Source organism: Trichosurus vulpecula, chromosome 1 (assembly GCF_011100635.1).
Source record: "Trichosurus vulpecula isolate mTriVul1 chromosome 1, mTriVul1.pri, whole genome shotgun sequence".
Taxonomy (NCBI): Eukaryota; Metazoa; Chordata; class Mammalia; order Diprotodontia; family Phalangeridae; genus Trichosurus; species Trichosurus vulpecula.
The window spans coordinates 38209862-38232836 of NC_050573.1; the positions used below are offsets into that span (position 1 = coordinate 38209862).

Genomic DNA, 22975 nt, shown 5'->3' on the forward strand with positions numbered 1-22975 from the left:
TTTGATGATCTTGTTTCTTATGGTAGCAGTCTTGTTTCTGTTGTTGGTACCTCCTATGGTTAAAAAAAATGTTTTTTTTAATCGATGTTCTTTTTGTAAGATCATCGTTACTTTTCAATAATGTCTCCCTTCCTCCTTCCTCCCTCTCTAGTAACAAATGAATACAGTTCAGCAAAATAAATCAGCACTTGGCTGTGCCCCCGTAGGGGCTCTCCCAAGAGGTGGTAGGCACACTTCATTCACTCTCAGTCTTCCAAAGTCACCACCCTTGGTCATGCGTCGATCAGAGTTCTGAAGTCTTCCAGTGTTGTTCTCTTCTACGGTATTGTGGTCATTGTGTACATTGCTGGCCTGGTCTTGCTTACTCTGAGCACTCTATCAGTTCATAAAATCTTCCCAAGTTTCTTTGAACTTAGTAATTGTGTGTGTTTTTTACAATGCACTATATTCTTGTTATCTTTACAGGCTACAGATTGGTTCAGTCTTACTCTAAGGCTGAGCATCTGCTTTGTGTCTAGCTCTTTGTTCTAACAAAAAGTGCTGTTTTAAATGTTTTTGTATATGTGAGACATTTCTTTCTGCCTTTGCCCTCCTTGGAACGTATATCTAGTAGTGGACATCTCCTGTAGTTCTCGATCTGTGACACCTTGGCAAAGTTGACACAATTTGAAGCCATTGAGATCTATTATGGGAATTTGGACTGAGAGGACAGGGAGGGTCAGGGCTGGCTTCCTTTTCGTTTGTATTGGTATTGCCAGCATTTAGGACAGTGCCTTGTACATAGTGCTTATGAATTGCTCTACATATTTATCCATCCATCTAAGAGGTGCCACCTCACATATTTTACAAGACCTGTGTCTGTGTGGTAAAGGGATATTCACTCATAGTTTTAGATGTTGCTTCTTTTAGCAAGTATAAAATGTGTTTTAATTGTGTTTCCTAGTTATCACTGCCACGTTTACCCATATCCCAGTACTGTTGAAGAACGAAAGGAAGTTCATGAGGGGCTAAATACACGAATACAGGATCTTTATACTGTGAGTAAGACAGAAGTGGTTGCATTCTCTTCTATGGGCTCTAGGTCATAACAGAATTCATTTCTTGTTTTTAAAAAAAATTAATTTTTTTGGTTATCTTTGGTTTTAACATTATCTGTGTTTTGCTATTGTATCTTTCCTTCTCTTCACTAGAATTTTGTAAAAGCGGAAGAAAAAAAAGTTTAGGAAAACTAGCAGACATATTGTCTACGTATCAGAAAAATCTGATATTCATGTTCCATATCTATGGTCAAGGCATCAAGTCAGTAAGCATTTATTAAGCACCTACTGTGTGTCAGGCTCTGTGTTAAGCACTGGCGATATAAAGAAAGGCAAAGGACAGCCCCTGCCCTAGAGGAGCTTATAGGATAGTGGCCTATGGTCTCCCCTGTTGCATTGCAGCTAAGGGAGCTATTTTATGTCACTTCTTCCACAGCATTCAGTTTTCTGGTGGTTCTTTCCATATACTTTGTTGTGGTCGTTATGTGTCCTTTTACTTCACTTTGCATTAGTTTATGTAAATTGTTCCATGTTTTTCTGTAGTCATCATATTAAAAATCAATAATTTTTGTAATATTCCATTATATTCACATGCAGCAATTTAACTTTTCCCTAGTTGATAGGCATCTGCTTTGCTTCCGTGTCTTTGCTATCACAAAAAGTGCTGCTTGAAATATTCTGTAGTATATAGGGCTTTTATTTTTATTATTGAACTCCTTGGGGTATATTCCACTCGGTGGAATCTCTGAAATAGAAGATACAGACAATGCCATTACTTTTCTTCCCATAATTTCAAATTGATTTCCAGAATGGGTGAATCATTTCATAGCTCCACCAACCATTAATGCATAGTGTGCCTGGTTTTCCATACAACCCCTCCAAATGGACTGTCTTTTCTTTGCGTGCTTGCTGAATGTCAGGTGAAATTTCAGAGTTGTTTTGCTTTGCATTTCAGATAGCTAGATTCTTTTGTTGATACTGAAAAGGTTGGTGACAAGATAGACACCAAGATGTTTATGATGTGGGGAGAAGTACCTACTGTTTTTCTTTCCCTTTCGTTCTCACATGACTATGGGATCTTATTGAAAACCCAGGGAATAGTGAGTGATGTGGGCTTAAAAAATGGATTCTTCCAGCAGAGCTCAGATTGGTGAGAAAGATAGGCAGTCACATGTGTAACAAGGAGTGTTTTCAATGTTACCTTTTCAAGTAACATAATGTTTAACCAAAGCATAATTTCAGTGCTAGGCAATTCTACTTTTCTTGGTATATTGGTATGTATTTTGTGATAAGCCAGTTTGTGTGTATTGAAGTAAAACTCAAAGTTTTTGGTGGACAGTAAAAAATTCAGGGAGCACATTTGTTTTACGGAGGGCATGTGGGTCATTTTCAGACCTCAGCAGGGCATGGAAATACCTTGTTTCAGTCTTGATCTTTGGTCAGTTTGATTGCAGTTTTTATCAATAAAAGATGAGCCATTGCCATTATGTGGTTGTTTTTCTTAATGGCTGGTGGTGGGAGGGAAGTTCCAGGTTACTGGGTCTAATTTAATTTAAGGCTTCATTTAAAAACTCTTTCTTTTTACCAAGGTGCTGCACAAAACTGAAGACTATTTAAGGCAGGTGTTAAGCAAAGCTGCTGAATCGGTCTGTACTCGAGTTGTCCAAGTGCAGAAGATGAAGGCCATTTATCACACGCTGAACATGTGCAGCTTTGACGTCACAAACAAGTGTCTCATTGCCGAGGTCTGGTGTCCAGAGGCAGATCTGCACAACTTGCGTCAGGCTCTGGTGGAGGGATCTGTGAGTCACCTCCCAACTAAAATATAGAAAGCTGCCTCATCATTAAGGTGGAAAGAAAAAATGAGAAGAGAGACAAAATATCTCAAGGCAAAATGAGAGCCCTGGGTCTGCTTCCCACTTTAAGAAGGAGCAGCCCATCACCACCACCATCTGTTCAGGGCCTCCTATGGATAGTCAACCTAGAATGGGAAGGCAGCAACACTAAGTGATAATAATAAAAATTAACCCATAAAAGCACTTTAAAGTTTGGAAAGCACTTCATAAACCTTGTCTCACGAGAGCCTCTGTGGGTCAGATACTATATACATGTCCCTGTTTTTCAGGTGAGACTGCTGAGGCTCAGAGGGAGTAGCTGGGAAGTGTCAGGTGGAGGTGGTGTGCTCTAGGAGGAACTCTGCATTTGTCGTTAGAGGATCTGTGCCCTTCTGAGCTTCTCTTTGCTTGTCTACAAGATGACAGGGGTGGACCAGATGGTGTCTGAGGTTCCGTCTAGCTGCACGTGTCAGATCCCCCAATGACTCCCAAGTCTTTTCCTCTGGGCCCGTTCCCCTGGGAGCCCGGGGGGTTTCAGGATCAGCAGTGTTCTAGTCCAACTGTCATTTAATCGATGAGGAAACTGAGGCCCAGAGGGGTTCAGTGACTTACCCCAGGACAGAAGATGATAAAGGGAAATTTTGATAAAAGGGGTTTCATTTAGCTGCTGTGTCATTTTGCACGACTCTTAAGACACAATGATAAAAATGGCCAGTGTGGAAAGACATAGAATGATCCTTACCAACTTTTACATTGGCTCTTGAGATAATTTAGTCCTAATAGCCCGCATTTGCAGGGTGTGGTAATGTTTACAGAGCGCTCACTCTGCAGTGACTCGGGGAAGTAGAGAGCATGAACAATGCATCCCCAGTTTGCTGATGGAGAAACTGACTCGGAGTGAAGTAACGGTTTCATGGTAATGCTTCTAGGACTTCTAGGACAAGACCGGGTTTCGGACTCTGTTCTGTACTCTGTGTTTTATGACACTTGTTCAGGCACAGAGCTGACTTCCAACTCACCTGTTTTATTTTAGTTGCTTGTTTGGTTTTGACCTGTGGAATATCCAAATTCTGTGCTACAAGAAGCTTTTGTCTTGTAATGGCATCCTGCTGTGGGTTTTGCCATTGCTTTTGACCAGGAAAAAGAATTGTATTGATGTTTTGTGTTTGTGAGTCTATGAAAAATGAGTGTTCACATGATTCTTAGAGAATCACTTTTTAAAAATTGTCTTTTCTCTTAATGTGAAAAGAGAGAAAGTGGAGTGACAATCCCTTCATTTATGAACACCATCCCGACAACTGAAACACCCCCAACTCTAATACGAACCAACAAATTCACGGAGGGATTCCAGAACATTGTAGATGCCTATGGAGTTGGGAGCTACAGAGAAGTAAATCCAGGTCAGTTATCCATGTATGATGGCTCTTCTCTAACATGAGAGTATGACATGTTTTGAAAAATTAAAAAGGCTGTTACTTTTTGGTAGCTTTTTGGACTTTCAGCTTTTAATAATTCTTTAAGTGTTTTGGAGAATGTTGAGGTCATGGTATAACATTAGAAGGAAAGTTTTAGTTAATTTGACCCTAAAGCAATAGGTGTTGTCAAATAAGTGTGTTTCCTTTCTTTTGTAGCTCTCTACACCATCATCACCTTTCCCTTTTTATTTGCTGTGATGTTTGGAGACTTTGGGCACGGCTTTCTCATGTTCTTATTTGCCCTTGTGTTGGTGGTGTATGAAAACCATCCCAGACTGAAGCATTCACAAGATGAGGTAAAAAGAACGGAAAGAAGACCATCAGGACGCACAAGGGGGTTATTGCATTCTGCTTATTACAAATACAAAGGGACATATCTTTTTTTATTCAATTTCATTTTATTTTTAGTTCCAAATTCTCTCCCTCCCCCTCCTTTCCCCCACCCATTGAGAAGGCAAGCCCCCAGACCCATCACAAATATACGTAGTCATGCAAAACAAATTTCCACATTAGCTATGTCAAAGAGAGAGGAAGAGGAAGGGAACCACAGAGTGAGGGAGGAATGGGGGGACGGGGGGAGGAGAAGAAAGTGTGGTTCAGTCTGCATTCTTAAGTCCATCAGCTTTCCATCAGAGTGTGTGCAGTTTAATCACTTTTGGGGAATAGTTCCAAATAGAATTCTAGAGTGATTGAATTCGTCCACATCTCCACCAACACAGCATTAGTGTGCCTGTTTCCGCACATGCCCTCTAACATGTTTTTTTTTAATCATCTTTTCTCAGTCTAATGGGTGTGAGGTGTACCTCACAGTTATTTTAATTTGCATTTCTCTAATTCTTAATGATTTAGAGCATTTTTTCATATAGCTATTGGTAGCTATCTTTCTCTGAAAACTGCCCGTTCATTTAAACATTAAATTTGACTAATTCCTATATGTTTTTTTTCTATATGTTTTAATAATGAGACCTTTATCAGAGAAACTTAGTACAAAGATTCTCACCCCCCCTTTCTACTTTTCTTCTAATTTTAACTGCATTGCTTTCACTTGTACAAGAACTTTTAAATTTTATGTAATCAAAATTATCCATCTTACCATCTGTGACTATCTCTATCACATGCTTGGTCATAAACTCTTCCCCATCTGTAGATCGGACAGGTAATCTCTTCCATGCTCTCCTAATTTGCTGATGGTCCAACTCATTAGGGCTAAATCTAATGCCCATTTTGAACTTATCTTGGTCTGTGATAGGAGGTGTTGGTCTCTGCCAGGCTGTTTCTTGCCCACAATTGCCTTAGACATCTAAAATGTGCTTTGCTCTGTGCAGTCACTTACTGACTGAACGTGGGGCATTAAGACAGGGAGTCAGCATCGTGGCTGCACCAGGAGGCTGGAAGACCTCCCTGGGTTTTCATCCTGTTTCACATACTTATTGGCTCTGCAATTGAGGGCAGGTCACTTGGCCTGTCTTATTTTCCTCATCTGCAGAATGGGGATCATAGCAGCACTTAACACCACAGTGTCGTTGTAAGGTCCAGGCAAGCGCTTCGCAGGCTTTAAAGTGTGTGGAGTGTTCTCTGTCGTTCCAGATCAGATTGCTTGTGTCTTTCCCAGAGCTGGCGAGGCTGGCCCACTAGGGACCGCAGCTTTGACTTAGTGCTCCACTCTGATTTAGATCCGTCAGCTCTTTCTCCCTGGTTCCAAAGTTTATGTCTTTTTTTAGGGCGTAACTTAGGCCTGAGTTAGAGGCAGAGTATGATCCCTGCCGTCAGGATCACAAGCTGAACCCCGTCGTGGGCTCTTTGCTGTTCTCTAGATCCTGGAGCATAGAGTGCTTACCCTCTGCTAAAAGCTGGTAGTGTTTCTGACTTGAGTGCTTCAGAGTTTCTGTATTTTCAGCAGTGTGAGCACTCCCTCCATGGAGATTGCAACTCTTGGACATCTTGGTAGATTGTTTCACGAGATGGTCTCAGAGTTCGTCACTTGTTGGCCAACCTTTTGGTGATGAGCTCTATCCTTTAGTTTGGTTCGTAGACAAAGTCCTGTGGCCAGGCTCCTACTCCAGTGCCTTCTGGTTTGGTAGAACCCAGCAGAGCTTGTGCTTTTCAGGCATAGCCTTTGAGAACCCAAGGTTCCCCTCCACACCATGGTATGGCAATGCTGACAGCAGTTAAAAAACCCAGCACACTGTCATGATGGAAGGAGGTAACTGGAATAGATATCCATTGGTTGGGTACTGATTGCTCAATTACAGTAGCTTACATTTGTATGGCACAATAGGGATTTCAACGCACCAGCAACCTGCTGAACTGATAAAAGGTCATAATAATAACTGACATTTATATAGTACTTTAAGTTTCTAAAATGACTTTTATTCTTTATCTTATTTTATAGTGCAGGTATTATTCTCATTTTGTAGAACAGGAAATTAAGTCATAGATTAGGTGATTTGACCAAGGACTTGGGACTGTCAGGAAGTATGAAGCCCAGACTCCTAACTGGACTTTCTGACAACAGGCCTGGTGTTCTTTGCACTATCTCACAAAGATAAACTTATTTCTAAGCGGAACTTGGAAATTTAACCACTCGTAGAATATTTATTCTTCTTGCATAAGTGCTGTTGCCATGCATGGGGATTTTTGGTGGTGTTGTTCAGTCATGTCTGACTCTTCATGACCCCATTTGGTATTTTCTTGGTAAAGATACTGGTGTGGTTTTGCCATTTCCCTCTCCAGCTCATTTTGTAGATGAGGAACTGAGGCAAACAGCTCTAGTTGACTTGCCCAGGGTCACATAAGTGTCTGAGGCAGGATTTGAACTCAGGTCTTTCTGATTCCTTGCTTGGTGCTCTATCTACTGTACCACCTAGCTGTCTTCATGAGGAATTTGTCTCAAATAACTTCAGATTATGCAAGGAAGCAGTAGAAATTGTATAACACATTACTCTAGGCTATAGACATTTTGCAGCTGCGAAGTACCTGGTGGCTAGAATTGTGCCTGGCTCACTGTCTCACATAAACAAACAGATGACAAATCTTCATGCTACAAAGATAGACCTCAAAATGTCCCGGAGAAATTGATCAGTGCCGTCACCTGGACATAACATTGATCCATAAAAATTTAAGAGCAACATTTTGGCCATATGGTCAGACAGATGCTCATCATCACCAAGCTTTGTGGATTGAAAAGCTTTCAAAGTTTAGGAACCTAAGAGGCAAATAAAAACAAGCACCTGGAGTTGTACTGGGTGCACTTTTCGTGGGCCCATAGACAATGAGCTGCCATGGATTCACCTAGAAAAGGCAGGCCTTTTATCCACGGGGCAGTAATCTGCACAGCCCTCAGTAGAAAGGATTAAGAACAGCATGGTGCCTGGTACCGGGCCATTTCTGTCTGAGTGCTGTTCAGATTCAAAAAGACAATAAAAGTAGGATTCATAAGAGTCCCAATAATAATAATTTTACCTTTATACAGTTTACAACTCATTTTTACCTTTTGCTTTTTACAGATCATGAAAATGTTCTTTGATGGTCGCTATGTCATCTTGCTGATGGGTTTGTTCTCAGTATACACAGGCCTCATCTATAATGATTGTTTTTCAAAATCAGTTAACCTGTTTGGCTCTGGATGGAATGTTTCAGCGATGTTTAGATCTACTCTGGATGATGCTAATACTTCGCGTCTCTGGGAGTAAGTGCTTCCATTTTACTACCAAATGGCTCTTAAATTTTGAGAAATATTCAGGCTACCTATTTCAGTTACCTCCCTCAAAGCATCCTTGTTTGCTCTGCTCTTCTCCCTTTCCCTGGGGCTGCAGCATAATTTAGATATTTCATAATACAAGCTTTTGGCAGGCTTTTATTCACCGCCTGATGTGTGGTTCACAGAAGGGAGTGTACCAGGCCTAGATCAAATTTTGATCCTCCTTACAGGGACTTGTTAAATACCATCCTCAGGTATACTAAGGGAGTCCCCTCCCTGCTTTCTTCACCCTTATCTCCTTAGTCTGTTTTGACCCCACCCACTTCCAAAGTCAGATCCCTTTGCCTAGATTTATCTGTCTTCCCCTTCCAACTTCCTTCTGGTCTGAAAATAACTGTCTTCTTTACAGGGGAGGAAGATGATAAGGCCTTGTGCCTTTGGGTTTTTTGTTTTTATTTTAAGCTTTATTACCGTGTTTGTTTTGCTGCAGTGACAATGATATAAAGGCCAATGCATTTCTTCAGTTGGATCCAGATACTGCTGGTGTGTTCCAAGGTGCTTATCCTTTTGGCATAGATCCGGTTAGTGCCTTTCCCCTTCTTTGCTTGTATTTATCCCGTGGAATGGCCACCAGCTTGCAATGTCAGAACTGTTTTCTGCTAGACTTTAAGAATTGCTTACAAGATGGGGAAAATAATTATTTTTTTGAAAAAAAAAACTGTTCTGTCTGCCTCATTTTACTGAACTTTGGTTCTTCTTATACCCACTGAGTTAAGTGGATTTGTGAATGAAGCTGTGAGTCACTAAACTTTTCTATTTTCAGTGCCACGGAATACTCTAGAACAGGGCTGTCCAAAATGTGGCCTGCGCTTACGGCCTGCAGTGCGATTTATGCAGTTCACCTACAAGCATAGAAATTTACCAAAATGCTTTAGAAGCCGAGCTACCACAGAGCTCTCACTAAAATGGCAAATCAAAATATATTGTCTATTGTTTCAATAAAAACCTAAGGTTGGACAGCCAGCCCTGCTGTAGAATATGAAATTTTTGAGCCTAGGGGGTGGTCTAGAAGAGAAAGCTAGTTCCATGAGATCAGGCTTTTTTCTCATTTATTGGTCAGAAAATAACATACTTTCAGATTGGCAGCAGCAAAGTTTATGTTGTTTTTACCATCTGTTCTTCTGTAGATGTGAGTTACCTTCTATCCCCTGATCTTGAAAGAAATCCTAGAATTTTGGAGCTGGTAGGGACATTAGAGGCCATCATGATGCTTATTTAGTCATTTTGGGAAGGAGAGCTTTCAAAATGTTATTTTAATGGGTAGGTACAAAAGGCCTCCAAGTTTAGGGTTTTTCCTTATGGAGAACGGAATCTTTTAATGGTATGACTTCCTAGTAGAAATTATAATCATTTATTTAAGCATTTGTTCGGTACCTACTGTGTGTAAAGGCTCATTATTTTATCATTCAGTCTTTTTGTAGAGATTTAACATTTTCAGCACCTGAGGAGGGAATTTACACTTTAAAAAGAGGAAAACAAATCAAAATGGTTAGGAAGGATATGGGTGCATGTAGATTAACTGGGGGAGAAAATACCCAATTCCAGTTTCTAAGCTCATCACTCACATCACCTCAGTCTCACCTTTTACACATTCTGTATATAATACCGTGTTTTAGCAAAAATTGTCACTATGATAATGAAGCTTGAAAATACTTTTCCCTTCCTCCTACTAAGATATTAGCATGCTCCTGAAGATAGCACGATTAATAATCTGTAACCATTTTCAAGGAAAATAATGTAGGAATTAAGGTGTAAGCCCTAAACTTTCAGCCAGAAAGTTATGTGGAGGTTTTTTTGTTGTTGTCTTAAGCCAAACTACCCATTTTCCCACTTTGGTTTCACCTGTTTGCTCTTGGCAAGGAAAAGAAATTGAATGTTTGTTTTTATCTTGGCTTTAGATTTGGAACTTGGCCACAAATCGTCTCAGTTTTTTAAACTCTTTCAAAATGAAAATGTCTGTGATTTTTGGAGTTACCCACATGACTTTTGGTGTTATTCTTGGAATCTTTAACCACTTGTAAGTATAAAATATAAAGGATGTATTTGGAAGTCAGGTGTCTGTGACTTGGCTTTGCCCCCAAATGGTGCGTATTGAACAAAGGCAGCCAGGTGTACTGTATTGTAAGCATTCTGTGGTTCCCTTAGGTATGACTTCAAAGATAAAATGATTGTTTTATAGTTTGTTCATTCTTTTTAAAGAAGGTGATTTTTAAAATAGTTTTGTTGTTTTCAAGAAATTCACCTGCCAAGCAAGGCAACTTGATGAAATAGTTCTATGTCATTGGTATCAAACTCAAATAGAAATGGAACCCTGTGGGCGGCATGTTGTAAAGCTACAAAATGACCTTGTCTGTGTCGTATTGAACTTTAGTTATTTTGTTAAGTATTTCCCAATTACATTTTGATCTGGTTGGCAGTTGCCAGCTGCTTGCTACCTGAGAGTTTGATATCTTTGTTCTATATCCTCTGGTCCATCATTCTGACTTAATGTGAGAGGGTTTATCTTTTTCTTGAATTGTGTCTGATAGTGAAACTTCTGCTGATTCCACTCTCAGTGTGAATGATTTGTTAGTTCAGTTCGTGGTTGTACCTAAAACATGGGCACAACTGTCTGAGGCATGTGACATTAACCAGTTGTCTTGAGTTGTTTTTTTTTTCTCTCCACCTACAAAGAATTTAAAAGACATGGACTTGATTTTCTCTCTGTTGTCTTTTAGTTTCATCTTGTTCATATTGATAATTGGTAGCTCCTTTTTTTTTAGGCATTTCAAGAAGAAGTTCAACATTTACTTGGTATGCCTCCCAGAACTCCTGTTCATGCTCTGCATCTTCGGATACCTGATATTCATGATTGTCTACAAGTGGCTTACTTATTCAGCAGCAAATTCTAAGTTCGCACCCAGCATTTTAATTGAATTAATCAACATGTTTTTATTCCCAGCTGGTGGGGCAGCAACTGGACTTTATCAAGGACAGGTGGGAAATACTTTTGAATACTTTTGGCCGTCACAGAAATTGCTCTTCTCCTCAGACAGTTTTGCCAATGTTGTAGGTACAACCACAAACTGCACATGCTGAAAGTGGAACCAACAGAGGTTTCACTCTCAGACATGGTTCAAGAAAAAGAGAAAACCTTTCTTTTGTATAAAGTGCCATTTTAGGTACCAAGGGAGACAGATGAAGATAATTAAGACATGGCCCTTCTCTTCATACAGTTTATTATTTATGTGGAAGAGGGGGGGAAACGGTACAGTGCAGCAGTAGATAAGCTGCATACACAAGTATATAAACTTAATTCAGAGTAGGATGTGGTAAGAGCATAAGAGAGGAACAAAATGCTATCTATGCAAGGTCTGAGAAGACAGGAATATTGGGGGTTGTTAAAAGCTGCAGTGTGTCATTTCAGAAATACTGTGCACTTGTGGAACCCAGACAATGAGAAGCATTGGAGAGCTTTAAAAACGTCAGTCACCATAAGACGCTGTTGAGCAGAACCACTAGCTTTAATTTTTTGAGTTACTAAAAAGGAAACTGATCATTAACATTAATAAACACGAGTGTTTTTCTTGAGGTTTTTTTTTAAGTTTTTTACCCGTATCATACCCTAACGCCTCTTAATCTGCATCGGGAGTGGCCCTAGATTCTCTAAGGCTTTGCCAGCACAATGTAAGCTCTGCCAGTTTATCTCACTTTGGGATGGGAAGGCTTCAAGCCTGAGCCTGGATACAAATTGTGTGCTTATCATCTGTAAACCAAGCAACTTTCATTTTCCTAAATGTATAGAAGTAAAATTCATTTAATATGTCATCATTTGACATCTTCCAAACGTAATGATTATATTTTTAAAGGTCTGAACAGATTTTCCCACTAAACCTTTTCCCACCAAACCATTCTTAAGAAATTATTTTTTTTAAAAATGTATCAATGATGTAATTCTTCCTCTTTACCCTACCTCTTTGCCAGAAATTGCTGTTTCAAGGTCTAGTTTTAATTAGAATTTCATTTTTCTCAAGCTCATTGCAGCATGATATTTCATCTTGGTTGTGTTTTCCTTGGACTGCTCTGATTCCATCTTAAAGAGGAAGAGGCTTGAGATGTACATTGAGTCTTAAATTCCAAGTCTCTGTAACAAAACAGAAAGAGAGATAGTTTATTAGACTACATTGTTGTATATATGTAATAAATATTGTGAATTTTGGAAAAGAAAAAAACTAGCTCATTTGAATATATTTTGCAATATAGTGATTTTCTTGAATGTTCTGGTTGAATAAGTTAATACACTATAAGTAACTACGTTAAGTGAACAGATTAAAGGAGGAAAGTGGCTATTTTACTTACAGTTTGCAAAACATTAATTTTTTTAAGCCCATTCTAGCCTTGCTTTGATTTTTTTTCTTTACTTTACCTCTTGCCTTGATAGAGTCATGTCCAGAAATTTTTATTAGTTGTGGCAGCAGTTTCTGTTCCTGTACTGTTCTTGGGAAAACCTCTTTATCTGCTTTGGTTACACAATGGAGGTCGATTATTTGGAATACACAAGGTATGTGGCTATTAGATTTTATCACGGCATATGGTGCCTGCCGGCTTCCATTTAGTTTTATTGCTTAGGGTTCTGATGGACTATCCAGGTGGAGATGTCCTGAAGAAGTTTGGTGATATGGGTCCAGAGCTCAGAAGGCACTTAGGGCTCTGCCTGTGAGATAGGCTTGGAAGCCATCTGCATAGAGGCAGTAGTGGAAGATTAGCATGATCATGGTGTCTTAGGGAGAATGAAGCAAAAGACAGAGTCCTGGGGAGCATCACTTTGAAGGGATGAAGACAGCATCCAGGAGGGGTGGGCTGGTCAGCAGGGCCAAGAACTCCAGAGGAGTTAGGAAAGGTGAGGTATGAGGGTAGGGGAAAAAATCCCAATAAAGCTACATTGGTCTTCTCAATTAGGAGGCCCTAATGTTATAGCTGTAGAGTCATACAGTGGTCTTATCAACCAGCTGGTCCAGATGAGGGAATGGAGGTCCAGAGAGCTAAGGTAATTTGTGCATGTTTATAAAGGTAATGAGTAGCGGGGTGGGGATCGATGTGTAGTAGTGAAGAAATGCCTCTTGTGCCCCTGAGGTTTTCAGTTTCTGGACAAAGATTTCACAGTCCCGACAAATGCTTTCTAGACGAGCTCTAGCAGTATCATTTGTCCCCATGTCAATCAATCACACCATCAGAATCGAGCAGTTGTTAGTAGGCTTGCCAGTGTTGCCTCCAATTGATTCACTGTGCAGCTCACTATGTAATGACTCCAAATCATTCCATCTGTCCTCAAACTCCCCATGGCACCCTCTTCCCAACCCTCTCAGCTGAGAAGCTTGTGTAGGCCGTTCCACTCTATCCCCCTTTTCTCCTATCACTCAGATGCCTTCTGCAGGAAGAAGTGGCCCTTCTTGCTAAGGCAAAACTTTCTACATGCACAAGTGATGATCCTTTCGCAGATTTGCCACCTCTGTCATCCCACTCTTTCCCTTATCTCCAGTTTTTCCCTATCTACTGGCTGCTTCCCTCCTGCCTACGGACATGTCCCATCTGCAAAAATCCCTAGCTGTTGTCTCTTATCTCTTCTCCTTTTATGGCTAAAATCCTTGAGGATACTAATCAGTGGAGATTGTGAGACACACATTTTATAACTAACCCAGTCGGCATAGTTTTGTGATTTGGGACTCCTGGTCCTCTTCAGACTGAGCAGCCCTTCAGGGTCCAGCTCCACCCTGAGGATGCAGTGGTCCTTTTTCCATGGCTCATGTTCTTTTCCCTTTGAAGCTTTTCTGTTCTTTCAGGGTATAATTAATTCCAGATGACTTGGAGATTAGGGAGGCATCATTTCATCATTTTTACCCTTCTCCTTCCCTTACTAGAGAGACCAGCCTGATTTTGTGACTATGTGCTTATTTTATTACTTGGTGCTGAAAGAACTACAAGTATAGTGTTACTGTCACTGTTCAGTTCTTCTTGCCCTCCAGAGCTAACTCCTGGGAGTTAGAGCTTTTGTTTCCTGTTACCGTGTTCAAGGGTTTTCATGGTTGTCATGGTGGAACTATTCACTGCACAAAGGGTTCAGTCTACTGAAGTCTTTACCACCTTTTCTCACATTTTAACTACACGGTTTCCCTTAATTCTCATCCTGAGTCTTCTCTGTTAAAATTAATTATCAAAAATAGAAAACAAATACGAAATATAAAGTTTCTGAATAAGTAATGATTTAATGGTAACAGTCACCATGTTACCATTAAGTCAGGTCAGCTAATCCCTCAGTAATTAGTGACAAAGGAGTGATTTACAGCACTTATTTTTATAACAGAGAAGAGAAATAAAAAAAAAATTTCAGCAACCTTAGGAAACCTGTTTTCAACATAATTCAGTTAGACAAGGCGGGTCCATCTGACTAGTTCACTTCTCCCAGGCTTTCTTAAGCAAAATTCATCCTGTGTCTACAAAAGTGAGATTGCCTTAGGAATTTCTGCCCTGCACCTGTAACATTTTGTTACCAGAAGTCTTACTTTAAAGGAGTTGAAAGAGGAACTTGTGGTTTGTATTAGCAGTCACCCTCCCCCTCCCGCATCCTCCAGCTGCCTGAAAGAGAAACCCAACTTTAGAAGATAACACTACTTAATTTAGATTTAGCCTCTAGCTCAAGAAGAATGGGAGTTTGTCTGCTGAGACTAGAAACAAGAACTTACCCTTTAGTCAGCCCACCTTGGTCCAGCTGCTGGAAAGGGAAACTGAGCCTTTAAAAAGAGCTCTATAATCCTAGAAAGATAGAGGTTTTACTCTAAATTCCTGTTACTAAATGATAAAGTCTTATCAATCCATCTGTACCCTAAATCTGTAGGTAGCCTAGACTTAAGAGAATGTCTCTGTTAGTTTGGCTTCGGTCTAGCTTTTCCTAAAGAAAGGAGTTTAATCTACAATCAAACTAAAAGTAAATTAATCAGTACTAAAGGGTATTCCCTCTCACTGTATCAGCAGTTTTATATTTCTTTCTACACCAAAAGAGTACGGCCACATCTATTAACCTTTTTTAAAATAATCGTTATTCTTGTTGACATTTCTGTGGTGTTTAAGGCTCTTGATCACCCCCTCCTCTTGGGAACTCTCTCCTCCCCAGGTTTTCATGAAATTGGCCTCCGGTCTGTGGTATCTGTTTGGTCACTCCGTCTCAGCCTCCTTTGCCGAGTTACTGTCCGTGTCCTGTCTTGTAAATGTCCCCAGAGCTCCAGTCTTTTCTTCTCGCTATACTCTTTCTCTTGATGGTCTCATCACTTCCCATGAATTCAGCTATCGTCTCTATTCAGGTTATTCCCAGATTGATAGATAGCCATTCATAGCTCTTTTTCCTGAGCCCCAGTTCCACATCACTAATTAACTGCCTATTGAACATTTTAATTAATATGTTCTATAGACATCTTAAAACAAAATTGATTAACTTTTTCCTCAACCCCCCAAATTTTCTCTTCTTCTTAACCTCTCTATTTTTCTTGAGGGCATTACCATCCTTCCAAGGTCAAAAACCTCAGAGTGATCCTTGACTCTTCCTTCTCTTTCACAGACCTCCTCCTCTTCCCCCTTACCAAATCTTATCAGTTTTGCTTACATAATATCTCTCACACGCATCGCTTCTCTCCATTCGCTTGGCTTCCACCCAAACTCTGGGCTCTTATCGCTTCTCATTTGGACCATTTCCATGACAAGTTGTCTCCCTGGTTCCAGTCTCCCCTCTCCCCTTCAGGCCACCCTCCACACAAGCTGCTAGCTTGTTATCTTACAGTACAGGTCCTGCTCAGGAAGCTCCAGTGGTTTCCTAATCTCTCTAGGATAAAATACAAGTTCCTCTTGCCTTTAAAATTCTTTTTTGCTCCTACCTACCTTTCTAGACATACCACTCTCATTCCAGCCAGATTGGCTCCTTTGCCCAGGTTGTACCCTGTGCCTGGACTGTCACCTCTTAGAGGCCTTCAAGGCTCAGCTCCATAGCCACAGTCTCTAAAAGGCCTCTTCACCTAGTTGCTAGTGCCCTCATTTCTGAAATTACTTTGAACAGATTTTCTATTTACTTCATTAAGTGTATGTGGTTTCACCTCTATAGAATGTAAAATCCTTGAAGGTGTTTGGGATTCTCACTTTTGCCTACAAAGATGGAATCTCCAGTACCACTGAAGTGCTTTTTGAATGAATGATTAGATGGAGGAATGAGTGAATAAATGAATGAATGAGTGAGTGAGTGAGTCAGTGATACAGCTTCAAGACCCGACTCAGACTGACCTCCCCTAAGCAGTAGTATGAGGTGATAAGGTCATTGACGATGTTGTAGAGTGGAGTCTTGTGAAAGTAGGAGGTGATGGAAGTGGGAGAAATCAAAGGACTAGATGTGGACAACTTTTCAGGTCGTTGTGTAGTGGAAGGGGAAAGAAAGAGATGACTGGATTGGCTCTTTAGGATTTTTTAGATTGGGACGTATTTGTATGAGATTTGAGATGGTGACAGTGGCAAGAGAGAGACCGAAGATCTGTAAGGCGGGGATGCTGGAGTGAGGCCCTGAGGGAAATGGTAAGGAATCAGGTAAATGACAGGTAGATGGAGTGAGTGGGATATCTCTTCATTTCAGTGAGTAAATAGTAGGGGATCGTTCTTCTTTTGTGACCAGGGAGAAGGAGAGAGAAAGGGTGGAAGGTAATGGTGAGAAGGTTTGAGAAAGGGGCTAATTAATGAATAATGTATAGTGGAAGAAAGGGATGATTTATTAAGCACCTACTATGTGCCAGGCACTGTGCTATGATCCTCACAATAATTCTGTGAGGTAGGTTTTGCAGTTGTGATGAAACTGAGACAACAGAGGTTAAATGATTTACTTGGGGTCACAAGGATAATAAACTGTCTGAGGCTGGATTTGAACTCAGATCTTCCTGACTCCAAGCCCAGTGCTCTATTCACTATGGGATGGGCTGCCTTGGGTGGTAGTGGAAGTCTTCTTCAGAAAAGACTAGATGACTAATTGTTGGTTATAGAAGGGGTTGGACTGGAAGAACCTCTGGGGGATCTTCTGACTCCAAGGTTTTGTGATGTTTATTTTTATTCCTGTCTCTCCATTTTCTTTTTATAATTTTTTAAATGACTCTTTTTAATTTTCCAAATGCTGAATTGCTCCTTCAAAGGGAATGTAACTTTTCCTATTCTTAGGATCATAATGATACTAAAACTGGACCTTTTTCTTCCTTTGTTAGAGTGGTTATACACTGGTTCGTAAAGACAGTGAAGAAGATGTTTGTTTGCTGGGGTCTCAAAATGTGGAAGAGGGAATTAGCCACTTGGAAGGTGAAGGACGTAAAGATGAAGAGGAGGTAATCTTTTTTAGCTAGTATGCATACTTTGCTTTTCTAACTATGTAAGATTCGCAATGGTGATGTTGACAAAAGTAATTATTTGGTACTCTGTAGAAGAAAATGTATTTTTTAATACTTTTTTAGTAATGTATGATAATCCTATTTCCTAAGAATTTTAGAATTTTTGTTATTTTAAAGTTTCTTTTCTGTTTATGATAATGAACCTCTAGTTAAGTTCTATGGGGTGGGGGTGGGGGGGAAGGGGAGGAAGCATGGTATGTGGATCTTATGTTCTGTCAAACCTGTCTCACTGGGTACTATAGACCTGGAAAAGCTTTAATTATGGCCTTGGCAATGGACTGTTATGTCACCTAAGGACTAAGAGTGGCGGCTCAGCATGAAAGGCTGGGCCAGTAGGTGATGGATTTTTTTCAACTCTGGTAGCTAATGTAGATCACCTATTAGGGTGTAGAGGGGTTGGAATTTTATGTGTTCTTGAATAGTAAAGGTTTTAGTATTAAACGGGCTACTTGATCAATCAATCCATGAACACTACTTTCAGAAGATGTATTGGCCTCTGATTTTCTCAGAAATGTGATGGTTATTTAATAATTGGTAAAGTCATTTTAAAAAATTCATTTAACAATTATTCTGAAATTTTTTTTTGTTTCTTGGTAGGGCATTGGGGTTAAGTGACTCGCCCAAGGTCACATAGCTAGTACATGTCAAGTGTCTGAGGTCGGATTTGAACTCAGGTCCCCCTGACTCCAGTGCTGGTGTTCTACTCATTGCACCACCTAGCTGCCCCATGAAATTTATTTTTAAATTTGCTAATTCATTGAGTGAGATTCTCTTTCACTATTTATTTTCACTTTAATTTTGAAAATAGTATAAATCTAGAGGTTTTCAATCTTTTTGTGTTATATACAACTTTGGCAGCTTGGAGAAGCCCGTGGGCACCTTCTCAGAATAATGTTTTTAAATGCATAAAGTAAATATATAGGATGACAGAGGAAACCAATTACATTGAAATAGTGTTATCAAAATATTAAGGAAAAAAAGTTCAGGAACCCCATGTTGAGAAGCATTTGCTATGTGAAATGAGTGAGTAGTACTTCGGTAGGCTTTGATGTGTATAATGTTATGTCTTTACATATATCATCTCTTCTAGTTTAATTTTGGAGAGCTCTTTATGGCTCAAGCAATCCATGCGATTGAATATTGTCTTGGCTGCATCTCTAACACTGCATCATACCTGAGGCTTTGGGCACTTAGTTTAGCTCATGCACGTAAGTTTTCTGCAGTAATCTTAACCTTTGTTTAACTTTTATTGGATCTTGAGAAACAACTGCTCATCAAAGGTGATTTGTCCCAATCAATCAAAATGTAAAGCAGGCTGAATACATTTCTTAATTGCTTGGGAACTTGGGAATTTCATATTGGTGCATTTATCTCCATAACTGGTTGATTTTTACAAGAAACTCAAGTCTATAAACTAGCTCAATGAACAAAATCCAAATAATTTTTTTTTAGAGTTATCTGAGGTCCTGTGGGCAATGATAATGCGTGTGGGCCTCCGTGTGGACAAAACTTACGGAGTCTTGCTGCTGGTTCCAGTCGTAGCATTCTTTGCTGTTTTAACAATCTTCATTCTCTTGGTCATGGAAGGCCTTTCTGCATTTCTTCATGCTATACGGCTGCATTGGTAAGGTTTCCTATTAGGTTTGGTTGTTTTTTGTCATTAGAATTTTTAGGCATATCTGATCAAAGAATCAAAAAAATATGCTAGTCACCTTTTAGTGTTTTTTTCATAATATATATTTTTATTCAGACCTAAGTCAGATGACTTAAGTTGGTTTTTATGGTTAAACCCAAGGTTCACAACTTGGAATTAAACTAAGAGGGAAACTAGTTTTTCTCTTTTGAAAAATTACATAGTATAGATGTAAAAATTGTTTGAATGCTTTCGCCCCTGCTTGATCCTGTAGCCCTTCATTCAGCAAGCATTTTTAAGGGTCCCTAAGCACATAGGTTAGGTACTGGGGATACAAGACAGAGATGAAACAATCATGAGATGGATTGTGGCTAGGAGGTAGATTTGCTTTAAAGTCATGTGTACAGTGCTTTTTTAAGAGTATTAATGAAATGACACTGTGTACATTTAGGGGGTATTTATACCCAGTGTCCCATTAGCACGCAGCAACGTGGTGGGTACTGTAAGTATGTAAACAAAAGTATGTTCTTCTACAAAAACACTAGTAGTTCCTATTGCATTTTAGGCAGACTAGTAGTAATAATTTTATACACCTATACAGACACGCATCTGCATGTACATACCTATGTACACACACACACACACACACACGTAGAATGAACTCTTTCCACATAAGAGCTATTATGTTTTAAAAAAAAAACATTTTATAGATTTTTTTTAAATGTTGCTATTGTTTTCCAAATACTCCTTCCCCCAAAGCAGTGAGTAGTGTCTTTGGGTACCACCAGTCCGGTGCTGATGAGGGCAGGATTGACTCATCACCCCCAGCCTTTGGGAGTAAAGGCTAGTCCTTGAATCATTCTGAATTCTGATGCTTTAAGGGTTTTTTCCTTTATATTCTGATATGCCCTGTTTTAAAAGTTGTGACTTTGCTACATAGAGGTTTTTTCCCCCCACATCCTTTCCTGCCACCCCATTAGAGCTTGTCTTCTTGAATTAATGTCTCATTCCTTTTTTCTCTGCAGGGTGGAATTTCAGAACAAGTTCTATGTTGGTGCAGGCACCAAATTTGCTCCTTTCTCATTTAAACTACTCTCGTCACAGTGTAATAGAGATGACATGGCGTAATTCAGCTGCTGTAACCATGTGCTCTCAGCATGATGGTGAATTATCATGTTATTAAATTTCACTGAAGTAGAATTTATAATAGAAACATGTTGTTCCTGTCCTCCCCATTGCCTTATATAATACAGCCAAATAATTCTGTCATTTAGACTGTTGCCTCATACTAGATATTTTGTAAAGCTTATCAGTCTTTAGAAGTTTAAATTTCTTTTGACTATTTTCATGATCAAATGTAAGTCGGTTGTGTTTTATGTTAATGTTTATTCTAAAAAAATAGATGTTGCTTTTTAGGCAGGGGTGGAGGGAGATTTACTTCTTCTGATTGAAGTTGTCTTAATAGTCTTTATTTCTGTTCATCTGACAAATATACAGCACTCCCTCACTAAAGTTAACTAGTTTATGTAATTTTGGAACAGTTAAAATTAAACCTTTTTTTTTAAAAAAACCCAACTATAACTAATGAGCAATTCTAAAATGATTAGCATCAGTAGTGTTCAGTTTTGGCCAATTTTGAGTGTGACAAAATATTTGATCTCACAATAGCTGTGAGAGAAACCAACCTTTTCCCTACTTCTTCTTCAATGTTTTAATTGAGGAAAAAAGGGATAAAATTGCATCCAACAAATAGTTTGTTCCATTGCTGAAAAACTGGTAAAGGATTTTGTCCTTTTCTTCTTTCATACACTCTTAATGGTGACTGCACGCTGTGAAAGTTGCATTGTGGGGCTAAGCCTTCTTGCCAAGTGTGGAGTTAGAAGCTATTATGGATATGATTGGACTGTAATGACCAGCTTTTGTCTGAGGTTACCCAACCAAAGTTGTTTATATTGAGTGAAGGAAAGGTACAAAGTAATCTTTTGTATATTTTTATAATGAAATGTATATTAAAATATTTTACCACTGATAGATATACATCTGTGCCATGGAAGCATCATAATTATATTTTTTCTTTTCAGATTAATTCTGAATAAAGATCTAATTCCCACTTAGATTTAGTATTTTAAATTGATTTTCAGTCATTCTGTTTATATTTATTTAGAACTAACCTTTATTAAGCTGTTGATTGGTGATCCTTAATGTAAATTCGGCTAATTCATCCATTCATCTTTTGGCTTTGAATGAACATTTCTCCCCTTTCCACTGAAAATTGTGATCCTCTTCTATATGGAGTTTTTGTTTGAATTATATTCACTGTCATGCTGCTTTAATGTTGTGGATCATAACTTTTAAAATTAGCCATCTGGAATATGCACACTTTCTTAAAGTTTAGGAAGTTTAGATTTTTGTACTAAATTCCTAAAGTCCTACTGCAGTGCCTCCTTGTGGCATGTAGGTGGCCCTAGGCTTTTGAAGGTAGTGTTAAGTAGAGTCCAGATTTCAAAGCCCAGGTTCCACACACCAGGCTTGTCACTTGCAGAGTACAGTGGGCTGGAGCAAGGGGCTGGCCTGGCCCCTGCTGATGTATGTTTTGGCCACTCAGCTTAGTTGTGATCTGTCTCAGCAGGGGGAATAATGGCCTGGATGAAACAGGAGAACCTTGAAATTATCCAAGTGCCAGATTGTTGATACAATTGGAGTTAACAGTGAAGTTGGCACCTTTATCATTGATGCTGCTTAAAGCTCTAGATTTGTGATCCTGCTTGAACAGTCTCATGTGTTCAAAAAGAGTATGGTATCACTGCACTCAAAAGGTTGTGAGGAAAGAGCATTCCATAGTAGTGGGCTGAGAGAGGTGGACACTGGAAGATGGAGTCATTATCCTGAATCTGACCCTTTAGGATTGTAAGAAATAATTCTTACATTTGATGGAAAATGGTCCTACTTAAATTAGGATTTCCTTATCATCTCTTGTCTGACTTGCTAACACAACAATTACAGAACGGTGGTACAGTTGACATTCCAGATCTTATTATAGCCAAATTTCCCCTAGAAAGTTACCATTTCTGATGCTTTAATATTGAATTTCTAAAATTATCCTTACTAATTCATCCCTAGGAAATCGCAGTGAAACCGGTACCATTCAGTGTGGGTGGGATTTTAGTGGCTGAATGAAAAATTCCAGTGAACTTTTCAGAGCGCTAAGTAAACTACACTTTCTACTGGAATCTATTCAGTGACTTTCTAACTCCACCTCGTGGTCTCTTAAACAGCTCTAGAACAAGAAGTGAAGGATACCTTGTCAAATTAGAATCAAAGACAATATCAAGGTTTGCAGAATTTAATTATACAGACAGTGATTTTTGAATCTCCACTTTGGCGAATGTATCTTCCCTGGAAATCTAATTGTTTCAGGGTCTTAAGATTCCAGGAGATCACTTTTATGACTTGACACGTTCTTGCCACGTGGCCAGAAAAGTGGCTCTCTCTGTTATTTAAGCTGTTTGATAGTCTTGTATGCATTTTAGTTGTAAAATGTAAACTTTGTCTGCATGATGAGAAATGGGAAAAAGGGTGAGCCAGCTAGATGCTTCTAAATACGGATGTTTGGCATTGCGTAGACCAGTGGTGTCTAACTCAAATAGAAACGGATCCCTGCCAAATGCAGACTGACTTAGAAAATCACACCTTAACATTATCTCTGTTGTATTTTTATTTTGTTAATCATTTCTCATTTAATCTTAGTCTGGTTTGTACAGCACTGAATGACTTTGCAGTTTGACATCTCAGTTG

At 39.4% G+C, this 22975-nt stretch overlaps 1 protein-coding gene across 1 annotated transcript in view; it reads left to right on the forward strand.

Annotated features, from left to right (window-relative positions):
- Nucleotides 1-21513, forward strand: part of ATP6V0A2 (ATPase H+ transporting V0 subunit a2) — a 39563-nt gene extending 18050 nt beyond the window's left edge. Inside the window, exons 8-20 of the mRNA XM_036753534.1 lie at nucleotides 944-1037; nucleotides 2627-2839; nucleotides 4122-4272; nucleotides 4504-4643; nucleotides 7854-8035; nucleotides 8538-8628; nucleotides 10006-10124; nucleotides 10870-11083; nucleotides 12528-12647; nucleotides 17368-17484; nucleotides 18638-18755; nucleotides 19000-19171; nucleotides 20206-21513. Coding sequence (XP_036609429.1) covers nucleotides 944-1037; nucleotides 2627-2839; nucleotides 4122-4272; nucleotides 4504-4643; nucleotides 7854-8035; nucleotides 8538-8628; nucleotides 10006-10124; nucleotides 10870-11083; nucleotides 12528-12647; nucleotides 17368-17484; nucleotides 18638-18755; nucleotides 19000-19171; nucleotides 20206-20308 — 1834 coding nt within the window. The 3' untranslated portion in view covers nucleotides 20309-21513. The remainder of the gene's footprint in view (nucleotides 1-943; nucleotides 1038-2626; nucleotides 2840-4121; nucleotides 4273-4503; nucleotides 4644-7853; nucleotides 8036-8537; nucleotides 8629-10005; nucleotides 10125-10869; nucleotides 11084-12527; nucleotides 12648-17367; nucleotides 17485-18637; nucleotides 18756-18999; nucleotides 19172-20205) is intronic.
- The last annotated feature ends 1462 nt before the right edge of the window (nucleotides 21514-22975 follow it).